Source organism: Carassius gibelio, chromosome B25 (assembly GCF_023724105.1).
Source record: "Carassius gibelio isolate Cgi1373 ecotype wild population from Czech Republic chromosome B25, carGib1.2-hapl.c, whole genome shotgun sequence".
Classification (NCBI taxonomy): Eukaryota; Metazoa; Chordata; class Actinopteri; order Cypriniformes; family Cyprinidae; genus Carassius; species Carassius gibelio.
The window spans coordinates 5,302,042-5,324,044 of record NC_068420.1 but is presented as its reverse complement, the minus strand read 5'-3'; the positions used below and the strand labels follow the sequence as shown (position 1 = coordinate 5,324,044).

Sequence of the window (22,003 nt, the reverse complement as noted above, 5' to 3'; positions counted from 1 at the left end):
GTGTGACAGTCATCATGAAAAAAATATCTATCTATCTATCTATCTATGGCGTTTTGGGACTTTTATTTTGTATTGTGCAAAATAAAACTCCTCTTCCGGTCACTGTACTTACGTGGCTGTTCTTGCTCTTCTTCCGGTCTGACAGATTCTGCCTTTACCTGTCACACGATGGTATGATTTTACAGCAAATTACTATATTTCTTAAATGCTAGCGAGTGCAAAAATGAATTGAAACTATAAATAACGCGTCTTGTATTTCCTTTAATCGCTCGTCTTGTTAAATTATGTCTGTAAGTAGCTTTAGCTGTTAGCTACAGTCAGGAGTCTGTGCTCTGATGAAGCTTTTTCTTTGCAGACACAGATAATGACGTTATTCAAAGTATTATGTGCATATTTAGTCATAAATATGTATGTGTATAAGCTTCATGTGAATTATAAAATGAGAAGTGTTAACATTTAGGTTTTAAATTTGCGACCCTGGAGCACAAAATCAGTAAATGAGGATTTAAAAAATTAATTGAGAATTAAACCTCATCTGAAAGCTGAATAAATAAGCTTTCCAGTGACGTATGGTTTGTTAGGAGGACAATATTTGGCTGAGATACAACTATTAGAAAATCTGGAATCTGAGGGAGCAAAAAAAATCAAAATATTGAGAAAATCACTTTAAAGTTGTCCAAATGAATTCTTAGCAATGCATATTACTAATCAAAAATTACGATTTGATATATTTACGGTAGGAGGTTTCCAAAATATATCCATGCAACATAATCTTTACTTAATATCCTGATGATGATTTTGATTTTTAAAATAAAAAAATCTATACTTTTGACTTATACAGTGTATTGTTGGCTATTGCTACAAATATACCCCAGAGACTTAAGACTGCTTTTGTGCTCCAGGGTCACATTTGTGTATTTTATATATCTATCAGCTGTTTTGTGCAAGTTTAATCCACGTTTCTGTTCAGAATTGTTAATCTGCACTAGAAAACTAATGTCAGTTCATCATATGTGGATATTATACTTTTATACTCCTGTTCTTTCCGGGCTCTTTATGTGCTGCTTGTGATGTTGTTCTAGTTTATTCTGGGTTTCAGCATGATGTTGAACATCTTCAGATGTCAGAAGTCATGTGCACTGATGTGTGAATGACTGATTCTCTGTGCAGGAGTTGGAAGCCATGACAAGATACACCAGTCTGGTGAACCCGGCCGTGTTTCCTCACCTCACTGTAGTGCTGCTGGCCATCGGCATGTTCTTCACCGCCTGGTTCTTTGTGTATCCTTCACTATTCACAGATTGCATTTCATCATCAGAAAGGTGCTTGTAAATTTTAGCCTGAAGAGATGTTGGTATATTTGCATCCTTGACTCTCTCTCAGATATGAAGTAACGTCCACGAAGTACACGCGAGATCTGTACAAAGAGCTGCTCATTTCTCTGGTGGCGTCGCTCTTCATGGGCTTCGGCGTTCTGTTCCTCTTACTGTGGGTCGGCATTTATGTCTGAAAGTGAGTGTCTTTATGCTCTTCAGATGGGTTATAACACTAACTTTTATGAGATAAAAAAGGCTATTATTCTTAATTTTTTTCTCACTATTCTGAGCCTAGCTTCTATCTTACAGTTTGGGAATTGAGAGATATAAACTCGCAATTCTGAGAAGAACGGTCAAATATAAGTGCTGCAATTACCTTTTTATTTTTTATTCCATGTCAGAAAGTCTACTAAGAAAAGAAAAAAAAAGTGTGAGATGAAAACAGAATTTTAAGGAAAACAAACTCAAAAAAGCAAAAATAAATAAACTTTAAAATATTAGCGTTTTGGTTAACATTTTGAATCAGTTTTTATTATAATTTTTAATCAAAGTGTTAATTTTTTGTTTATTTTAGTAAATTTTTGTATTTTATTTCAGTCAAAAAAAAAGTTAAAGCAACAAAAGTTTATATATATATATATATATTAGTAAAAAAAAAAATTCACAATTACCTTTTTTATGACAAGTGACATATCGTCAGAATTGGTATAACCCAGGGAATGAAAGAATACAATAAATAACTAAATTTGAACAATGTTTTCCAACCGTTATAAGCACTTTTACAAACATTGTTATATCTCTAGACATGTCAAATGCAACACATATTTCATTTTATGACATGTTTCAGAATGTCAGACATGTGGTTCAGACAGTCGATCCTGGCAAAATCTATTTCCACAGATTCGGCATGACCCAAGGATCATGATTTTCTGTTGTATTTGTGTTCATCAGGTTGTGGAAATGACATGTAGGCTACAGGAAAACATTCCAAGGGGATCCGAACATTTATTCCGAGACTTCAGGAGCACTGGGATTTTGGAGGGATGTTTGCACTGGTGTGATGGGCAGGACTGTGGGTTAATAATCACCAATAAAAACTGTTTTTGGTAAAAAAAAAAAACGATTCTTGATTTTATTTGATGTGCCAACTGTTAGAGATGGTTTCATTCTTGAGGATTATTTTCCGTATTAAAACCTCTATATTTAGACATTGTCATGTGCTTAACTTCCTTTGTAAGTAACTCTTTATAAAAGTATCTATTTCATTCACATTAAAATTATTCCATGCATTTAATCCTAAACAATAAAATATTAAAATACTTTTATTATAATTCATAGAAAAATATTTTACAATCAGTCAGTCATTATTTTTCCCACAGCAACATGTCAAGCAGAGATTCACCAACAAATGCTTCATCTGATTAAATATTAATTCATTTGTTTCTTACAAACACAGCGTTTCTCTTCACAAGACTGGAGATGTGTGGATTACTGTGGTGTTTTTATCAGCTGTTTGGACTCTCATTCTGATGGCACCCATTCACTGTAGAGCATCCATCACTGAGCAACTGATGTTATGCTACATTCCTCCAAACCTGATGAAGAAACAAACTCATCCTAATCTTGGATGACCTGAGGATGAGTGTATTTTAAAATGTTCATACGTCAGTACGTTCCTACATTCATCCTCACAAGATGACAGGAGCGAGTTGGCTGGGTATTTGAAAACACAGCATGCTATTTGTGTCCTGCGGGCTGTTTGTGGTGCGTAAAACCCCAATCCAAGCCTAATCTGACTGATCAGAATAGATCAGTCTGTCAGCGTGGAGATCCTCGCCTGTCTCAGAGATAAAGAGACTACAGACGTGCACTGAAAACTGAAAAAAATCGTTCACCCAAAAAATAGTTAATCGGATTTGGAGAAATGTAGCATTACATCAGTTGCTCACCAATAGATCCTCTGCAGTGAATGGGTGCCGTCAAAATGAGAGTCAAACAGCTGATAAACACATCACAATAATCCACACCACTTCTGTCCCATCAGTGATCATTTTATGAAGCATGCATGTTTGTAAGAAACAAATCATTTTTAAGGCATTTTAACTTTACACCATTGCTTCTGGACCAAATCTGAGTCCATAATAACACCAAAATGTTTAGGACTGTTGTCACGGTGCTACATTGCACATACTTTCTTGATTCGGACAAGAAGACATTTTTACTTAAGCGATATTATGGATTGAGGACTATTTGTGGTTGAATTATTCCTTAAAGAATGTTTATGTTTATGATAAATAGAAATAAAGCATTAGGGACACGATTCAGGACAATGGAAAATGTTTACTGGGACAACATGAATAACAGAAAAAGAGGATCTGGATTTCGGCATAACAAGTGCACTGACGCTCTGCTGTTACTCACTTAGTGAAGTGTTGGGTGAACAGTGAGGCACTTTGTTAATGCTCCGTCGACAATTTACTGAAAATACACCAAACGTGCGTCACTTGGAGGATGTGTAGGAAAATATTACAAAGAAAATGTTAAGAAAAAAGGGCACAATATATAAAAATTCACACGATTCCTTGAGACCAAATTCCACTCGTCGTTTCAAAGGCAAACCGAAGTCAACGAAGTCTTTCTTAGTTCAACTGTACAATCAAACGCTGCAAAATCAATGATCCAAAACCATATAAAAAGACATTTTACATTACACAATGAGATTTCTACACAACCAACATGTAAGAAGTAATTTATGATCATTTTAGCGGCTGTAAGATCATGTACTATTGAACTAAAATGTGTTTAGAGATATTGAGACGTCAGGTTTCATGATGTTATATCTCGTTGGGCTTCTCAGTCATTAAAAACACAAAATGAGATCTCTCCAGTCGCCATCTTGGCTCTTTCTTACAATCCAGAAGTCTGTTTTAAGGTGGCGGGGCTCAGAAAGAGTCCATCCGTTCTGTTTCTTGAAATGCTTTGGTTGTGTGTTGCATTGCACAACGTTAACGTCCCCCGTGCTCCATTTTGGATTCGTTTCCAAACGTTTCGTTTCACTGTCGCGCTCTAGCAAATGCGTCACGGAGCCACGGGGAGTCTTCGTAAAGTCGGGGGTCTCCCAGATACTCGGTTGTGCGTTTGTAGAAGTAGTAATACAACACAGCAGCTGGGGAGACAAAACAATCGACACACACTGGTTAACTTCTACAGAAACAGCAAATCTGCTAAATAGTGAAGAGCCATTGATTGACAGTCTGTTTGGAAGAAAACTCAGCCTCTGGTTTGATCACACCTCTACAACAGCTTTAGTGTCATGAGAGAGAAAGGTTAGGCCTGTATCTCCTAACATGTAGTAAGGGATTGAGAGGCTCTTGACGAGATTGACAGTGACCCTCGCCTGAAATCCTATTGGGGGTTTGGCTGACGTCTTACGGCCGGCTTACCCAGTCTCTGGAACACAAAGAGAACCTGCAGCCCGTCCGTCCACACGAAACGATTGGACTCCATCCACCTCAGGTTCTGACGGGAAATGAACAGAACGAAGGAGAATTAGAATTCTAGAAATACAAATATGGATGGAATTCGGAACACAATGTAAATCTTTTTTAATTTAATGTTTATTTTATGTTTTATACATGAATAATTTCTGCAAAGTCAATTTTGGACACTATCTAAATCATTTTTAATTTATATAGTATACAAAAATAATTTTCAGCAAAATGGATTTAAACAGTGGAAATTAACAGAATAAAGGGATATTCTGTTATATTTCTATATCTATAGAAAGTATTTTTGAAAAACGTACAGAAATCAAATTTATTTTTATGTTTATTTTATTATATACAATAATAATTTTCTTAGAATGTTATTCAGATTTAAGCATGATGAGGAATTTACTAAATTTCACAAATGACAAAAGCTATAAATATTGGACCATTTTATTTACATTTTTTATTGATATACTATAAGACGATAACAATTTTCTAAAAACCTAAACATGAAATGAACAGAATGAATGAAAACGGGAGTATATTGAGATTTATTTTTATTATATATTATGCTTAATAATTTTTTGTTAAGAAAAATAATAACCAGAATGGGTTTAAAAATAAAATAAAATTTGTAATTAACTTTATTCTTAAATATTAAGCAATTAGAGTTTGCAAAAGTGCAGCAGAATGGATTTAAACATGGCGAGGAATTACTATAACTCTACATATCTCTTATGACTCTAACTCTAATGATTACTGTGCTCACAGATTCCATGTAGTATCTAGTAATAATCAAAGTTTGTTTGCTTGTGTGTGTGTGTGTGTGTGTGTGCGTACACACCATGACCCAGCAGTGAAAGCAGATGCTGAGAGTCAGGTAGAGAGCAGACAGTATCAGCAGCGCTCGGAATCGCTCCAGTAACAGAGACACCAGTCCCACCTGGAATACGTATGTGTTGAACATCATCAGAAGAATGATGATCACATTAAACAGGATGCCGATGTCCTGGATTCTGCCGAAACAGGACAGATAAGCGAAATAACGTTAGAAAACATTCATGCTGCACAAGCAAGTTTTTCATTTTATCAGTACACCTGGGAATCAAACACATGACATCGTCATTGCTAGACTTTTGCACATTTGGTTCTAGTATTTTGAAAATATTGCTTATTTTCTTAATATTTTCTACATTTAATATTGAGCATATCACAGACTGGTGCTATCAATAATGTGGTGAAATCTGTAATGCACTCACATGAAGAGCACAAGCTGTATGACCGGCGCGGCCCGCAGCAGCTCACTGAAGGAGTTGACGAACAGGTCAAAGGTCAGCAGTGCCAGCTGGATCAGCAGCACCAGCGAGTAGTTATTGGTCTGGAGCATATCAGCAGTGATCAGTTAAATACTAGAAAACAACACCACAGCCCTCGGCCATATGAAACTCTTCAGCAGACGTCTGAGGAGGAGATCATCTCGTCGTGATTATATGGAGGAAATTCCATCTCACTTCCTGCTACTCCATGAAAAACCAAAGCACAGCGAGGATAATTCCTGGAGCTGTTCCACTGGCCGTTTAATCCTGGATTCAGCCATGCTGCATACGGTGAGGAGTAAACATTCAGATGCTTGAGGGAATATTATGTTCCTGAAGAACTGAAATCCTCATCGGAGCGTGCTGAGATGTTCCTCCTGAATGGATGGTGGAGAAGATAAAATCACATCAGGAAAAAAAACTTCTATTTAGCAAGCTATCTATGTATCAAATGTCTGTCTGTCTGTCTCTATCTTTCTGTCTGTCTGTCTGTGTCTGTCTTTGTGTCTGTATGTCTGTCTGTGACTGTCTGTCTCTCTGTCTTTCTGTGTCTATCTGTCTGTCTCTATGCCTGTCTGTCTGTCTCTTTGTCTGTCTGCCTGTGTCTGTCTGTCCATTTGTCTGTCTGTCTGTCTCTATTCCTGTCTGTCTGTCTGTGTCTGTCTTTCTGTGTCTGTCTGTCTGTCTCTATGCCTGTCTGTCTGTGTCTGTCTGTCTATCTGTGTCTGTCTTTCGGTGTCTTTCTGTCTGTCTCTTTGTCTGTCTGTCTGTCTGTATCTGTCTGTGTCTGTCTGTCTGTCTGTCTCTATGCCTGTCTGTCTTTCTGTCTGTCTCTTTGTCTGTCTGTCTGTCTGTATCTGTCTGTGTCTATCTGTCTGTCTGTCTGTATGCCTGTCTGTCTTTTTGTGTCTGTCTGTCTGTCTCTTTGTCTGTCTGTCTGTCTGTATCTGTCTGTGTCTATCTGTCTCTGTCTGTCTATCTTTCTGTCTGTCTACTTCTATCTATCTACTTCTATCTATCTACTTCTATCTATCTATATGTCTGTCTGTCTACTTCTATCTATCTACTTACTTCTATCTGTCTATCTATCTACTTCTATCTATCTATCTATCTATCTATCTATCTATCTATCTATCTATCACCTGTGGAGTCACACTGGTCTTCAGCGCGTGTTATTCAAGGTGTTTCCCGGGAGGAGCAGCAGGTCTCTGAGGGGATTAGGGGTTAATTTCACCGAGTGCAGGAGGAGATGAGACGCTCTGGGAATCTCTAATCTCCGTCTGATTCAAAACTACAAACATACAGCCTAAACAAAGATCTTAACCAGCTTCCCTCAACACTCCCGACGGTCACCGTGAAACACCGACAGTGTGCAGTGAATGAATCACATTGTGTGTGATGACAGAAGGCACGAGATTAGCGGTCGCTTCTCTGGATTCGTGTGATTTCGTGTGAAATCTCTCGTGACTATCTATCAAGTTGAATATTTCAGTATTAATCATATCATAATCATAAATTGACCGCAATTAAATTCTACAACATATAAAATGCGTTCAACACTAATAAAGGCAAAACTACGTCAAACCAAAGTCATAAACAAGAGATTTAACCGGCTAAAAAGGCTAACAGCTAACCAAACGCACACATCTTTAAAAGTGTACACACACCTTTGAATCAGTGCAAGTCCAGACCCAGACTTCGCCTCTCTTTAATTCCGTGTGAATCGTGAAATCCTCCGTATGAATAGTAAAATCATCCTGATTCCGCCTGATCGTAACGGACTTTCTGAGCTGATCGCGAGCCACAGTAGTGCGCGAGCGCTGCCTCGTCTCCCATGGCAACGGCGCGAACATCCGGTTACCGTAAGGACTGAAGCCCACGTGGATGTATTCTAAGATCTACGGTATTTGAGGCTCTTGACCCTCTACTGCCCTCTGCTGGATGAACACTAGCATTAAAACACACCTGGCGTTCACAGCTGACGCGACACACACCTGAGAGACATCGCATCACAGGTCTGCTATCTTCTGTTTCTTCATATCATTTATTAGTTTGAATGACATTTTAATTGATTATGTGGGTTATTCAATTTAACGCCAGTTTATGTTCTCTCGGTTTGTCTTAACAAATTAGAAAGTGCTGACATGTGTTTTAAATTATGCATGAGGGCTGAAGTGACAGACAATGTCTGCTAAAACTCTTCTAGAACAATACTTAGTCAAAATTGTATTATATATGCCCTTCATCTCCTTGAGTACCATGGTTTTACCATGTTTGTGGAAACTGTGGTATATGATGGTGGTCTATACATAAGTATTAAATGTACTATGGTAAAACCTACCAGCACCAATGATCAAACCACATAATTTTATACAGTATATAATGTTAATGTCTATTTTGCGTCCAAATCCATTCTGAAGTATTAAATAGAAATGTATTATGAGAAGTAGATGAAGTACATATGTTCTTGAGCATATCTGAGTGTTTATGGGTTTGCAGTTTCATCGTAACAAATTCAGGATTTAACGTAACCTGACAGGTGTTTTTTTTTTTTTTTTTTTTTTTTATGAAAGTGCGTGTAAATAAAATACTTTATTTAGTTATGAATGATGTCCTCTAACACAAAGGGGCGAAAAAACATGTAAACTGTATGCTTTCTTATCTGAAGTTGACATATGGCTATCAGACTTTATCTCTCAGGTGATTTTCGTGTGTAATTGTAGCAGAGCTTGGGAAGTTTATTTGACTTCTCATGTTGCAATTCCTCTATGGCTTTATTGCAGGTGTAAACATGCCATGCCCATATATTTTGGTATTTGCACATAACTCCAATCACAAAATCAACACGAACGTTTTGTGTCAAAACGCGGACCCTTACACTTTTCCTTTTTCTTTAGAAATTATGATTTAGGTCACAGAATGTCAATGCAAATAACCTTAAATAGACATTTGCGGAGAAACGTGGGAAAAAACAGAAACCATTCAGCTTTTACAGAAGTCAGTGCACCATCAGAATGATTCTGAAACGTACTTGATATTTTAAGGTTAACAACTTACAAACATAGTTGTCTATATGTCTATATATATATATATTGTAATAAGATTCAACCAAAGAGTTCCTTCAAGTAATCGCAATAAGTTTGGGGCCCTAGTAATTGTTTTATATTCTCTGGCATTTTATATGATCTGAGCATATTGCTTTCCAGATATCATTGATTCAGATCAGTGCTATTGTTCCAACCACAACCCAAACCATTAATTCATTAGGCAAATCTTTCGTGTTTCTTATGACCTGTGGTTATTTAGCATGTAGGTATTTCCCTGCATCCTGCCCTCATCCATACGCCTGACACACACTCGTGATTATGAGTAAGAGCTCTGAATGCTGTGTAAACCGAGCTAAACTCTTTATTTGCGTTTTACTTTGTTTTTGCACACACTCCATCTCTACACACACACACACAGTCGTGTCACATGACTTCATCCTGTTTTGCCGTTCATATCCTGGAGCTCTCCAGAAAGCCAAAGACGCTGAAGAGAAATGAAATTGTGACGTGTATGTGTGCTCTGGCTTGTTTGGATAGTTCTCTGATTTCTTCACAGATAGATGTTATTATAATTTGGCGGATGACCATTAGACGTATTTGCTCATGGCATGAGAGGGAGTGTCTTCAAATCGAAATGACACGTCCATCTATCCTTGCGAAATTCCCACGTCCTTTGAATCTGCTATGTTTCCCACCAGCCTGCTGATAACGAAACAGTTTGGCACATTACTGTGGACTTTTGCATTTGATCAAATCATATGTTATAGGACCTCATATTTGTGAATCGATTAAGGATTGACCAAAACATTTTTGAGGCAGGTAACTTTTTAATGCACATTAGGCTTGATGTCATTATTCTACATACAGTATAGTGTTGTTATTTTAAACTACAAATCTGAAAAAATGATAAAGACATTCATAGTGTTACAAAGATTTCTGTTTCAGGAAAATGCTATTTTTTTTAGCTTTATATTTATCAAAGAAGCCTGAAAAAAATCTACTCCGCTGTTTTCAACATAATACTAACAATAAATGTTTTTTGAGCAGCAAATCAGCATATCAGAATGATTTCTGAAGGATCGCGTGACACTGAAGAGTAATGTCGCTAATAAATTCAGCTTTGAAATCACAGGCAGTAATTACATTTTAAAATATATTCAAATAGAAAGCTGTTATTTCAAATAGTAAAAATATTTTAAAAATGTAATGCTTTTGCTCTGTTTTGGATCATATAAATGCAAGCTTGGTGAGCAAAAGAGACTTCTTAAAAAAAAAAAAAAACATTAAAACTCTTACTGTTCGAAAACTTTTAACATGTAAATGTAAACAAAAAATAATAATATTGTAATGCATCCTTAACATTACAGTTATAATGTTCTTTTTGCAGCTATATACATATAAATCCATATACAGTATATAAACCGTATATATATGTTAATGGTAAAATAGATAGAATCTGTAAATGCATTATATCAATCGTTGGCTCCCTTTATATCAGCATCATTGGCCCATATGAGTCGAGCTTCTCTGTGCTAGTGCAGACGAGGACCTGGTCACTCAAACAGGCTGGACATTTACTGAAGGAGTAGTTCTGTTTCCTTTAGCTTCCATGACAAATCACGAAACCATTCATGTGATCACAGCTGCTACATAATATTTGCTACATTGCGATATGGCATTAGTGCGGGGCAATTACAGCCAGGTTATTGAGCGTCTCGTGTCAGAAAACATGGCACCTGTTTGAAGGACTGTTTAACATCCTGGTTAACCATTATTTGTGGATATGTAAGAAGCAGGATATTTCAGATGCCCTCAGCATTTTCCATTAATGAAGCTGACTTTGACCGATTAAATAGTAAGCATTTAAAAATCACAGTGTAATAATATTAATGAATGCAAAATGGTTAAGCAACATTTAGAACATGTTCAAAGGTTAAAACGCAGGCATTTGAAGCAGGATTTCGGACCAATGAGGGCATGACAACAAAAATAGAAACTAGGCGACCAACAAAAAGTCTTGCTTTGTGCTACTTGCCACACTTGTGGCCAATTAGAGCAAGAACTAGGAGATAAGATTGTTTTCATATCATTGCTTATCCTGGTTGGACCACATCAGCGACATTCCTTACCAGCTGGTCATTTTTATTCCTGTATATCTGCTGTGTTTCTGCAGTTATGTCTGGCTGGTTGAAGGACGGGGTGGTGCTGGAGGGGACAGGCAGTGGTCAGATGTCGCCTCGCTCCAGTCTGAGGAGCCCCTTACCGAATCGCACAGCGAGGTTACACTCATCAAACGATGCGACCTCTCCTGACTCAGACAGAATGAGCAAAGCTAAAGAGCTCTTTGAGCTGTGTGATAAAGAGGGGAAAGGATTCATCACGAAGAGAGACATGCAGGTGAGCCTGGACGGGTGCTGGCGTATGTCACATGATTTCTCTTAATACTAAGGATGTGTTTAATGTGTCTTATCATGTTTACATCCACCAGCGGCTCCAGCAAGAGCTTCCTCTGTCTCCCGAGCAGCTGGAATCAGTGTTTGAGAGTTTAGACAGAGACAGAAATGGTTACCTCACACCCCTTGAGTTCCACACGGGCCTCGGTTAGTGTGCATGTGGGAATTAAGATGATAAAATAAGTGTATGAAGTTTGTTATATAAAAATGTTTGGTAGCACTTTATTTTACAGTCCTGTTCCTCATGTACATACTATATACTTATTATAGTAGTTACAATAACTATGTTATAACTAGGTACTAAACCTAAACCTAACCCATGGAGTTACCTTTTATTACCAGACCTTTCTTAAATAAATACACTGTAAGTACACTATAAGTACATGTAAGTACACGTACTGTAAAATAAAATGCAACCAAATGTTTATATAGATAATAAAATAAAGGTGTGAATAAAATAAAAAAGTGTGTATAAAGTATAAAAATGTGCATGATAAAAATATCAATAAAAATAAATAATAACCAGTGTTATTTTAATATATATATATGCTATTATAGTATTTATTTCAAGATAAATTATTAATAGTTTAATTGTAACTAAGTATATTTTTTAAGTTTATATTTTAATTAACGTTTTCATAGTTTATTATGCTTTTGTCTTTTTTTTTTATAATTGTATAATTTCAATCTCAGTAATTGCAGTTCAACTTCAGTTTATATATTACAGTACCTAAACAATTCCTATTTCTAACTGCATTTGTAGTCTAACTCTTATTTAAATTTACATTTATTACATTTATGGTATATTTTATTTCAGCAATGATTTTAATATACTTATAACTGAACGCCACTTGCTGCATTAAACATACCTGTACAACTTAGCGATTTCATGTGTTGAAATGTTTTCTTACATATTTTGTACCATTTCACATAATATTTTAATAGTAGTATGCAGTAGGCTATGGAATACTATGTGTAGTATGCATTATGATATATGCCTCAATGAAAACCTCTCTGTCTAAATTAGGAGAGCTTGTTGGTTCTGGGCCGGAGGAGAGAACGGAGAGCGGAGGTGGAGAGATGGTCAGAGAGGAGAGAATAGAGCCGATGCAGATCCGATTCACACACATCCTCATGGAGCTGGGAGCTGATAAACTCTTCAAAGAGTGAGGACTGTACATATACACAGCTATGGTCACCACTGTGTAACAGATAAGACAGCGAGAAAGCTGTGCTTATCTGTTTGAAATCAATATTGGCTTGACAAAGCCAGAATACTGTTATTGAACGCATTTAGGTTAACGATTATGGGCTCCATCTGCCAAACCCTGAAACAAAGTTTATATGAGCTTTTGATTTAAAGATGTGTCTGTGTGTTAGTCAGTGGGAGCTGTGTACTCTGTGGTGTGAGCTCCAGAGGGACAAGCCGGAGCTGCTGGGTGTTTTGGAAGAGGTTCTTTCCTACACTGTGTCTCATCTTCAGGATGCACTTAAAGAGAGAGACAATTTAGAGCAGGCACTGCGCAGGTCAGCCTTCCTGTTGTAAAATAAACATGTCTTGAGATAAATGAAAGGTGCTGACTCCTGAGTGTTTATGTGTCCTACAGGAGAGAGGAAGATCATGACAGAGTGGTTCGGTCCATGTATGAAGACATGGAGAGTCAGTTAAAAGAAGAGAGAGAGAAACGACAAGCTCTGGTAAATGTGCACACAAACACTATAAATATGAAACAGATTTAAGTTTGACAAACCTTTAAAGGGGGAAATGATATTATTTTTATTAGAGTGCAGTCTTAGAGGAAATTATGATATTGTTCATGGTGGTTATTATAATGATGGTGATAATATTGTTCATGGTGATTGTGATGATTGTAATCATTGTGATAGTAATAGTGATGATGATGTTGATATTGGTGATGATCATTTTGTTCCTCATGATTATGATACCATTGGTGATGATGATTATGATGATGGTAATCATATTTCATGGTGATTGTGATAGTAATGTGATGTTGATAACGATGACAGTGATCATCATGGTGATTGTGATAGGAATGGTCATAATGATACTGAAGATGGCGATGATAATTTTGTTCCTGATGATTGTGATAGTGATGGTGATAATGATATTGCTGTGATGGGATAATATTATTGCTGGTGAAAATGCTATTGGTAATTCTATAGTTCATGGTGATTATAATGATGATATAAATTATGGTGACACTATTGTTCATGATTCTGTGTAATTATCATAATAATGTTGATTATGATAATATGATCGTTCCTGGTGATTATGATACCAATGGTGACGATAGTGATTATGATGATGGTAATCATGTAGTTCATGGTGATTGATGTGATCGTAATGGTGACTATGATATTGATGATGGTGAGGATAATATTGTTCCTGGTGATTATGATAGTGATGGTGATTATGATTATGGAAATCATATATTTCATGCTGATTGTGATAGTAGTGTGATGTTGATAATGACGACAGTGATCATCATGGTGATTATTGTGATAGTTATGTTGACAGTGATATTAATGATGGTGATGATAAATATTATAGTGATGGTGATAGTGATGATGCTGTTATGGGGATAATGTTCATGGTAATTTTGACGGTGATTATGATGATGATAATGGTAATTATGGTGATATAGATTAGAGTAATAACATTGTTCATGGTTATTATGATGGTGATAATGGTGATTATGATTTGATAATGTGACTGTTCCTAGTGATTATGATAGCAATGGTGACGACAGTGTTTATGATGACAGTAATCATATAGTTCATGGTGATTGATGTGATTGTAATAGTGACAATGATATTGATGATGGTGAGGATAATATTGTTCCTGGTGATTATGATAGTGATGGTGATTATGATTATGGAAATCATATATTTCATGCTGATTGTGATGTTGATAATGACGACAGTGATCATCATGGTGATTATTGTGATAGTTATGTTGACAGTGATATTAATGATGGTGATGATAAATATTATAGTGATGGTGATAGTGATGATGCTGTTATGGGGATAATGTTCATGGTAATTTTGACGGTGATTATGATGATGGTAATGGTAATTATGGTGATATAGATTAGAGTAATAGCATTGTTCATGGTTATTATGATGGTGATAATGATTTGATAATGTGACTGTTCCTAGTGATTATGATAGCAATGGTGACGACAGTGTTTATGATGACAGTAATCATATAGTTCATGGTGATTGATGTGATTGTAATAGTGACAATGATATTGATGATGGTGAGGATAATATTGTTCCTGGTGATTATAATTATCGTTGATAGGAATATTATTTTTGTTCCTTGTGATGATGTCAGTGGTGATAATGGTGGATATGCTGTTCGTAATTATATAATTCATGGTGATTATGATAGTATCGGTGATGATGGTGATTATAATAGTGATCATGACATTGATGATGGTGATAATATTGTTCATGATTATATGAAATTATTACAATATGGTGATTGTGATAATGGTATTTGTGATATTACGTCGGGATAAAATGATTGTTTTAGGTGATTGATAACATAATTTGTGATGATGGTGATTATGATGATGGTAATCATATAGTTCATGGTGATTGTTGTGATAGTAATAGCGACAATGATATTGAAGATGGTGATGATAATATGATTTCTGGTGATTATGATGGTGATGATATTGCTGTAATTATTAATAGTTTTGTTCCTTGTGATTATGATATCAGTGGGGTGATCATGGTGAATAATTCATTGTGATTCTGATTATATAGATTATGATGATGACATCGCTCATGGTGATTATTATTGTGATGATATTGAGGATGATGATAATGTGATTTGAATGATGTGATATTTTGATGATGATGGTGTGTTGTTGGTCTGCTCTGTGATGAAGGACAGTGTGAAGCAAGGAGACAAGAAAGAGCAGCTACTACAGGAACTGAAGATGAGAGAACAAGAACTTGAGTTCACGCTCACCAAACAGAGAGAGGTACAGACTCACATTCGCTCGTCAACACATCTGATTTATTAAACCAGCCGCAGGCTCTGTCTCACCCCACCTGTGTGTGTGTGTGTGTGTGTGTGTGTGTGTGTGTGTGTGTGTAGTTGGAGAACAGGATCAACAGTCTAAGCACCGATCAGACTGACACTCGTGGGGAGAACCGCCGACTGCAGAACATCAACCAGCAGCTGCAGGACCAACTGGACAAGAGCCGAGAGGAGCTCCAGCACGCTCTGAGCCAACTACAACAACTACAGAACACCATTAAACAACAGCAGAAGGGCAAAGAGAGGTGGGCTTCCAGTTTTACTTTGCATTACTTTTACCAGTACATTCCAAAAGTGGGGTTTGCAGGAATTCAATAGATAATGCATTTTGGTTCCTCAAAGCACCTTTCAGCGTATAGTCTTAAAAGAACCATTTCCATTTCATGTCTAACTGTTTCTCACTACAGAGACGTCCTGAAAGTGTCCCGAAACATGCAGAAGGAACGGGAAAGCCTCATGAGACAGCTGGATCTTCTCCGGTAAGAGCGACCCAACTGAAATGGTTACACATTTAGTATGTGGTACTGTATGATGATGAGCGTTCAAGTCTAAGCGTGTGTGTATTGCTCTTATCTGAAATATAAAGCTGCAAGCATTGACCAAATTAAAACAGCTGGAGGTTTAAGATGTTTGATCAGTCATTAGTTCACCAGATTTGATTTCCATATTCCAAAGCTGTTTCCAAAAGTCCTTTGACGAGGAGCTTTATCTTATAATCTAACTGGAATTCTCTCACTTTCTCTTGTGTAGAGACATGAACAAGCGTCTTCGGGATGATAAAGATGCCCATCAGACACAGAAGATGGTTAGTCAAAAATACCCCTTCATGTCTCCCACTTCTTACCCACCATGCCGCTGTGTTCACGCCTTCTCGCCGTGGGTGCGCTCTGTTCACCCGTATTAACCCTGCCTTTTGCCCATGATGTAACATAACCCACACTGCATACCTGCAGAATGTGCAGCTAAATGGGAAAAGCTTCATTCATCAGGATGTATTCCTATGGTTTCTGAGAGCCCATGTTCCCTTGGGAATTCACTATGTTGTAAAAGATGCCGGCATGCGCTCTTCAGGTGCAGCTCTGGTTAGTCTATTCTTGGGAGAGAGAGCCTTGTTCCATTCGTCAGCCTCCGAGAGGAACAAAAACGAATGACTTGAAGGAAACCCAATGAAGACCTTGTGTGGAACATTTCAAACTGTGAATATGGAATGTAGCCAATGTGCACCAATGAAATGAGTCACTTTAGAAGAAAGATTGTTCCTTGTTCGGTCTGTTACAAACAAGTGTGATTCCAAGATAATGGTTGTTTTGTTTAAGAACAGCCTTAATAGCTTAATTCCCCTCATTTTTATTTTATTTTTTTTTACAAAGAAAGCCAGACAGAAAACAAAAATAAAAATAAAATAACACTTAATTTACCTATTACATTTCAGTGCCTTGAAGTATATGGCACTTTACCTCATTAACGCTCATCTTATTTCATATTTGTACTTGTAATTTAGTACAGTTTTGTTTGGTAGTTTCTTTTGAAATGAGCAGTTCTGTCCAATGACAGTTTATGTGTTTGGTCTCTGATTGACTCAAAATGAACAAAATGTAGATTATGTTAAGATTTAAAGTTGAACAAATGGATATGTTGTCAGACAGGAAACAATAAAAGTGTTTATTCATCTTGATTCATGTCATCATTTTGGGTGATTTACTTGCATACACACACACAAGTGCTGTTGTTTCAAAACAACTGTCAACTCATGACACACATTTTACATAAAAACTGTTTTAGATATATATATAAGAGCATTGCAAACACTTAATCAAGTGCATCACCCGAACACATCGGTTTTGCATCATATACTGCTCTGGGAGATCAAAATGCATTTTTTACAAAATAAACTAGGCATTACATTTTCTCAGTTATCATTTAAAACAGTCTGCAGTAAAGATGAAGCTAAAATGTCTTTCATATCTCATCAACTGTTCCTCAGACAGCTCAAATGAAGAACCCTTTGCAAAGGAAGGAATCCATACTGGGGAACTATTTTCCACCAAGGAAATCTGCAAAAAGGTGGGTATCTAAATAAACCTTATACATGCTACATGTGCATTTTGAATACATGGTATAGCTCTTGCCATAAATGAAGTTGCAATTATACACTAATTAAAATTCAGAGTCACAACCTGTAGTGAATACCGGGATTATTCTCCAGGCCATTTGTCTTTCCCAATACCGCAAACTGTTATTTAGCATCTTAAAAAGTATATGAAGAGTTTATTTGCAAAAACAGATAACTCCGTTTTTATTAATTTTCTTAAATCTTATTTTATTTTATTAATTTTCTTATTTGTGTGTGTGCGTTATCATGTTTGTTATTGTGTTGGTTAGCTGTATTTTCTTAGTTATTATCATTTAAGTAAAACAACCTAACTGCAGTCTGATTAATATTTTATATTTGAGTTTTTACAAATGAACTCTTTATATGTTTCCAATTTTCCATTCCTGCTAATTAAAACAGCTCACACTATTTTTTCAATGTTAATTTAGTATCATTGTTATAACGATTTTACTTTTGAATTCTATTTATTTACATTTAATATTAAATTTTAAAGGTTTAGTAATTTTGTTGTGTTTTGGTCATTTATCATTATGATTATTATTTTAAAGTGTCTACATTGTTCTTATGCATTTTTATTTCTATTTTTTAGTCATAGTTTTAGTTTTGAAATATTTTGTAATTAATATACTTTTTTTGCATTAAAATAATTGTATCCTTTCCAAAGGCAGTTGATGGATAACCCAAATGACGAGTCTGAGGATTCAGACAGCTCGCTAACAGATTCAAGTCCAAAAAGACTCTCTATAGCTGAAGAGAGAGAAGACAAAACTACCTGCCAGTCAGAGAAAACCACGGTACTTGTGTTTTTACTGTAAAATACCATGTCATAACCGCTTATTATTACCTTTTGTATGGCTGTGTCTTGGATGCAGATTACAGTAGATGACACTTTCTGTCACTTCCAAACACAACAAACAATGTTGAGCTCATTAATTTTAACAGCAAATCAAATATTTACCTGCTTGATGTGGCTTTCCAGGAAAACCTTTCTTTCTTCTTTCTGCTCCAGAGCACATTGCATGACCCTGAGCGTGTGTTTAAGGTGGTGTTTTTGGGGAACTCCGCTGTGGGAAAGAGCTCGTTCATCCATCACTACTGCAGCGGCCACTTCCCCAATAACTTGGCCTCAACTGTGGGTGAGAGACGCTAGACATCTTATGCCCTGGCTTAACTTAATTCCTTTTGTGTGCTGACATGTCACCTGATGACTGATTGACAGGAATGGATTTTCAGGTCAGGAGCGTGATGCTCGATTCAACACCAGTCGCTCTGCAGCTGTGGGACACCGCAGGGCAGGAGAGGTCAGATGTCCCCAAAACGGTTTCATAGAACCAACAGACTGATTTTCATAATCCACAATGCAAGATCATTAAAAGCGACTGTATGTAGTTTTGTGTATTTCCGTGGCTTTGGAGTCCCTAGAAGTAAAAGAGAGTAATTCACCATCATAATAACAGTGGATCATGTACTAAAGTCCCTTTCAAGGAAAGTCTTTTCACTTGGCGGCCATATTCGCAATGCCTCTGGAATTCCTATCTAAATGAATTGGGGGAGTCCTGAAATCTCAAAAACTGCTCACTGAAATCACAATTAAATTAAATATTTCAAATCAACAACAAAATCTGAAATGAACTGCCCCTTGAATGTTGTTTCTAATGTTCAGATAGCATTTAAAAAAGCTTATTTCTTTAAACCAGCCAATGCGCATAGGCAGTCATAACATGCTTATATCTCCCATCCATAAGTTCAGGAGTGAACTGTCTTTGTATTTTTCTAAATGTGTGGAATGTTGGACACGTCATGCGCTCAATTGTAGCAGTTTTAAATTTGTTGTGAAGGGGGAGGAGCTACCAGACTCCTGATTACTAATGACAAAATAACCATATAAAATTCATTCACTACATGGTTTAGTATGTACTAGTGCATAGGTAGATAGTGTATAGTGCGTCACTTGGTACACGGTTTGAGTCTGGCCCTACACAAGCATTTGTTGCTGTCGCAATTTTATACCCGCTCATCAAACTTTACATACTCCCAGTATAGACTTTTGGAAAGAAGCTTGAGTGTATTATCAGAATGATTTTGAACGGATGTTTCCAGGTTAAAAACCTGCTTTAAATCTTCAAAGACCTCCTGTTGTCTCCATCAGGTTCCACAGCGTCACGCAGCAGTACTTCCGAAGGGCTGACGGAATCATCGCCATGTATGACCTCACGCATGAGGCGTCTTTCACGGCCGTCTGCCATTGGCTGGATCAGGTGCAGGTCAGACTAATTTGATTAAATATTAATTTCACCTTCTGCAAGAGGAAATGTCTTCAGTATTTCAAGGTGAAAGGAAAAGAGTAGTCTGAACCCAATCTGAATCAGTAGGCTGTCAGTTATTTATGGTTTCTAGCTAGTCTACGCTGAATGTTTATGGTCATGAAGATAATGGTTTAAATGGCTGATCATTGTTGATTTAGTTTCAACCTGCTTGAGCATCTTTGTAAACTGGTTAAAGTTGTAAACTAACATTTGGGACAAGCATTAACCTTTAACATTAGGCTATAAAAACCAACTTGAATTGCCTTTGTGTTATTCAAATACCTGTCTAAATACTGGTTCCTGCTTTTTTTCTTAAATATATATATATATATATATATATATATATATATATATATATATATATATATATATATATATATATATTATTGCTTAACATCTTAACAAGATTTTTATTTTGGCTAACATCACAAATTGCAAATCTTGTATTTATATATTTTTTATTTTCTCAGCCAATATTCTATTTTCCTCAATAGTGAGCATTCACAAATAGGCCACAACAACAAAATAAATACTAAGGTAAATCCTCACAGGTGCAGATATAAACTGCTTGGTCTGGTTTCATAGAATAGCAACATTTGAATGCAAAAGGTCTGCTTACACTGCTTTGCATTCACATCAGTGTGTGGCTCTGATTGAAGGTTTACTGTGAAATTAGTAAGAGAGTGTATTTAGCATGTGCCTTAATCTGTTTATGTTGACTGTGTGTGACCCTGTGATTGGTTTATGGGATTAGACTGAGTATCATTCTGTATGTGTGTGGGTGTGTTTGACTGGCAGGAAAATATGGCTGAGGGGGCGTGTCTGATGTTGCTAGGCAATAAGACAGACCTGGTGAGCGCAGACAGGAGGGAGGTGACAAGAGCACAAGGCCGCAGACTGGCGGAGGTGATGAATGACCCAGCTCATCCTTTCCGACTGATTTCAGTCATTTGCATGTGTCAGTGTTTGAATAAAGAGTTGTGATGTTGTGTGTCTTGACAGCAGTACCAAGCTGTGTTCTATGAATGCAGTGCTAAAAGTGGACAGCAGGTGGAGGAGGCCATGACCCATCTGACCAGGTGTAAATCTGGATTAAAGATATTTAATAATCAGCGATCACAAGTGAAATGTATTTTTCCAATGCATTAACTAATAAGATATAATATAAGAGATTAAAATTATATTACTGAAGTAGCAATTCATATAGAAAAAATTTAAGAAGCCTATTTTATTCTGTTTTATTTGTCTCAGGTTACTTGCCTCACAGGAGGACAAGCAGTGCGAGTCTGTGCTGCGTCTGGACGTCTCTTCCAACAGAGGGCGCTGCTGCAAATAATTCAGATTCAGAATTCAGAACTTCAGAATTCAGCCAGGACTTGACTCATGAATATTAATTACGTCACTTGACGCACAAAGAATTTGAGAAACAACTTATGAATATTCATAAGTTAAAGGAATCGGAGTGGGTAGTCCACCTCTGAACATCAGCTAAAATTAATAAACCATTTTTCAGCAAGGTAAAAATGAATAAAACACTACCAGGAACAGTGCTACAATCATTTTAGCATTACTACACAATCCAACTGGTGATCTGTTACACAAAACTATATGTGTGGTACACTTTTAAATCTTATTTATAATCAAATACATGTATCATCAGTCTAATGTTAAAAAGAAATGCCTGCATGAGTATTTTCATAATAATTATTAGTATTAATTTGTGGACTTGGACATATATTGCCATTTTTGGGAACACAAAACTACATGTTATGTTTACATTAAATGTTTTCTATGTAACTATTGTATATAAACACTATGTTATTTGTTTTTGGGACTGGAGCAATAAATGTTTTGTTCTACAGCGCCATCTCGCGGGCGCTTTGTATTAT

General features: G+C 36.5%; 3 protein-coding genes across 5 annotated transcripts; 2 read left to right on the top strand and 1 right to left on the bottom strand.

Annotated features, from left to right (window-relative positions):
* Positions 1–30: 30 nt before the first annotated feature.
* tmem258 (transmembrane protein 258) lies at positions 31–2,436 on the top strand. The gene is made up of 4 exons (XM_052597543.1): positions 31–171; positions 1,171–1,280; positions 1,384–1,512; positions 2,268–2,436. Exons 1-3 carry the CDS (start codon positions 46–48, stop codon positions 1,508–1,510), a joined length of 363 nt encoding a protein of 120 aa, XP_052453503.1. The 5' UTR covers positions 31–45; the 3' UTR covers positions 1,511–1,512; positions 2,268–2,436.
* Positions 2,437–3,636: 1,200 nt separating this feature from the next.
* Positions 3,637–7,957, bottom strand: tmem138 (transmembrane protein 138). 2 transcript variants are annotated; one of them, XM_052597541.1, is made up of 5 exons: positions 7,788–7,957; positions 6,064–6,497; positions 5,649–5,820; positions 4,760–4,835; positions 3,637–4,482 (listed from the first exon to the last, which is right to left on the bottom strand). In XM_052597541.1, exons 2-5 carry the CDS (start codon positions 6,189–6,191, stop codon positions 4,370–4,372), a joined length of 489 nt encoding a protein of 162 aa, XP_052453501.1. In that variant the 5' UTR covers positions 6,192–6,497; positions 7,788–7,957; the 3' UTR covers positions 3,637–4,369. The 2 variants fall into 2 exon arrangements, with proteins under 2 accessions (XP_052453501.1, XP_052453502.1); XM_052597542.1 differs by lacking the exon at positions 7,788–7,957 and adding an exon at positions 7,263–7,600.
* Positions 7,958–8,064: 107 nt separating this feature from the next.
* Positions 8,065–21,926, top strand: cracr2b (calcium release activated channel regulator 2B). 2 transcript variants are annotated; one of them, XM_052597528.1, is made up of 18 exons: positions 8,065–8,135; positions 11,341–11,564; positions 11,656–11,767; positions 12,648–12,786; positions 13,001–13,147; positions 13,228–13,318; positions 15,541–15,636; positions 15,753–15,940; positions 16,103–16,174; positions 16,446–16,500; positions 17,680–17,759; positions 18,473–18,602; positions 18,818–18,944; positions 19,028–19,109; positions 19,958–20,072; positions 20,913–21,020; positions 21,117–21,193; positions 21,366–21,926. In XM_052597528.1, the coding sequence occupies exons 2-18, from the start codon at positions 11,343–11,345 to the stop codon at positions 21,448–21,450; spliced, it is 1,926 nt and encodes a 641-aa protein (XP_052453488.1). In that variant the 5' UTR covers positions 8,065–8,135; positions 11,341–11,342; the 3' UTR covers positions 21,451–21,926. The 2 variants fall into 2 exon arrangements, 1 of the variants encoding a protein (XP_052453488.1); XR_008183490.1 differs by lacking the exons at positions 19,028–19,109; positions 21,366–21,926 and having other exon boundaries at positions 8,068–8,135.
* Positions 21,927–22,003: the final 77 nt, after the last annotated feature.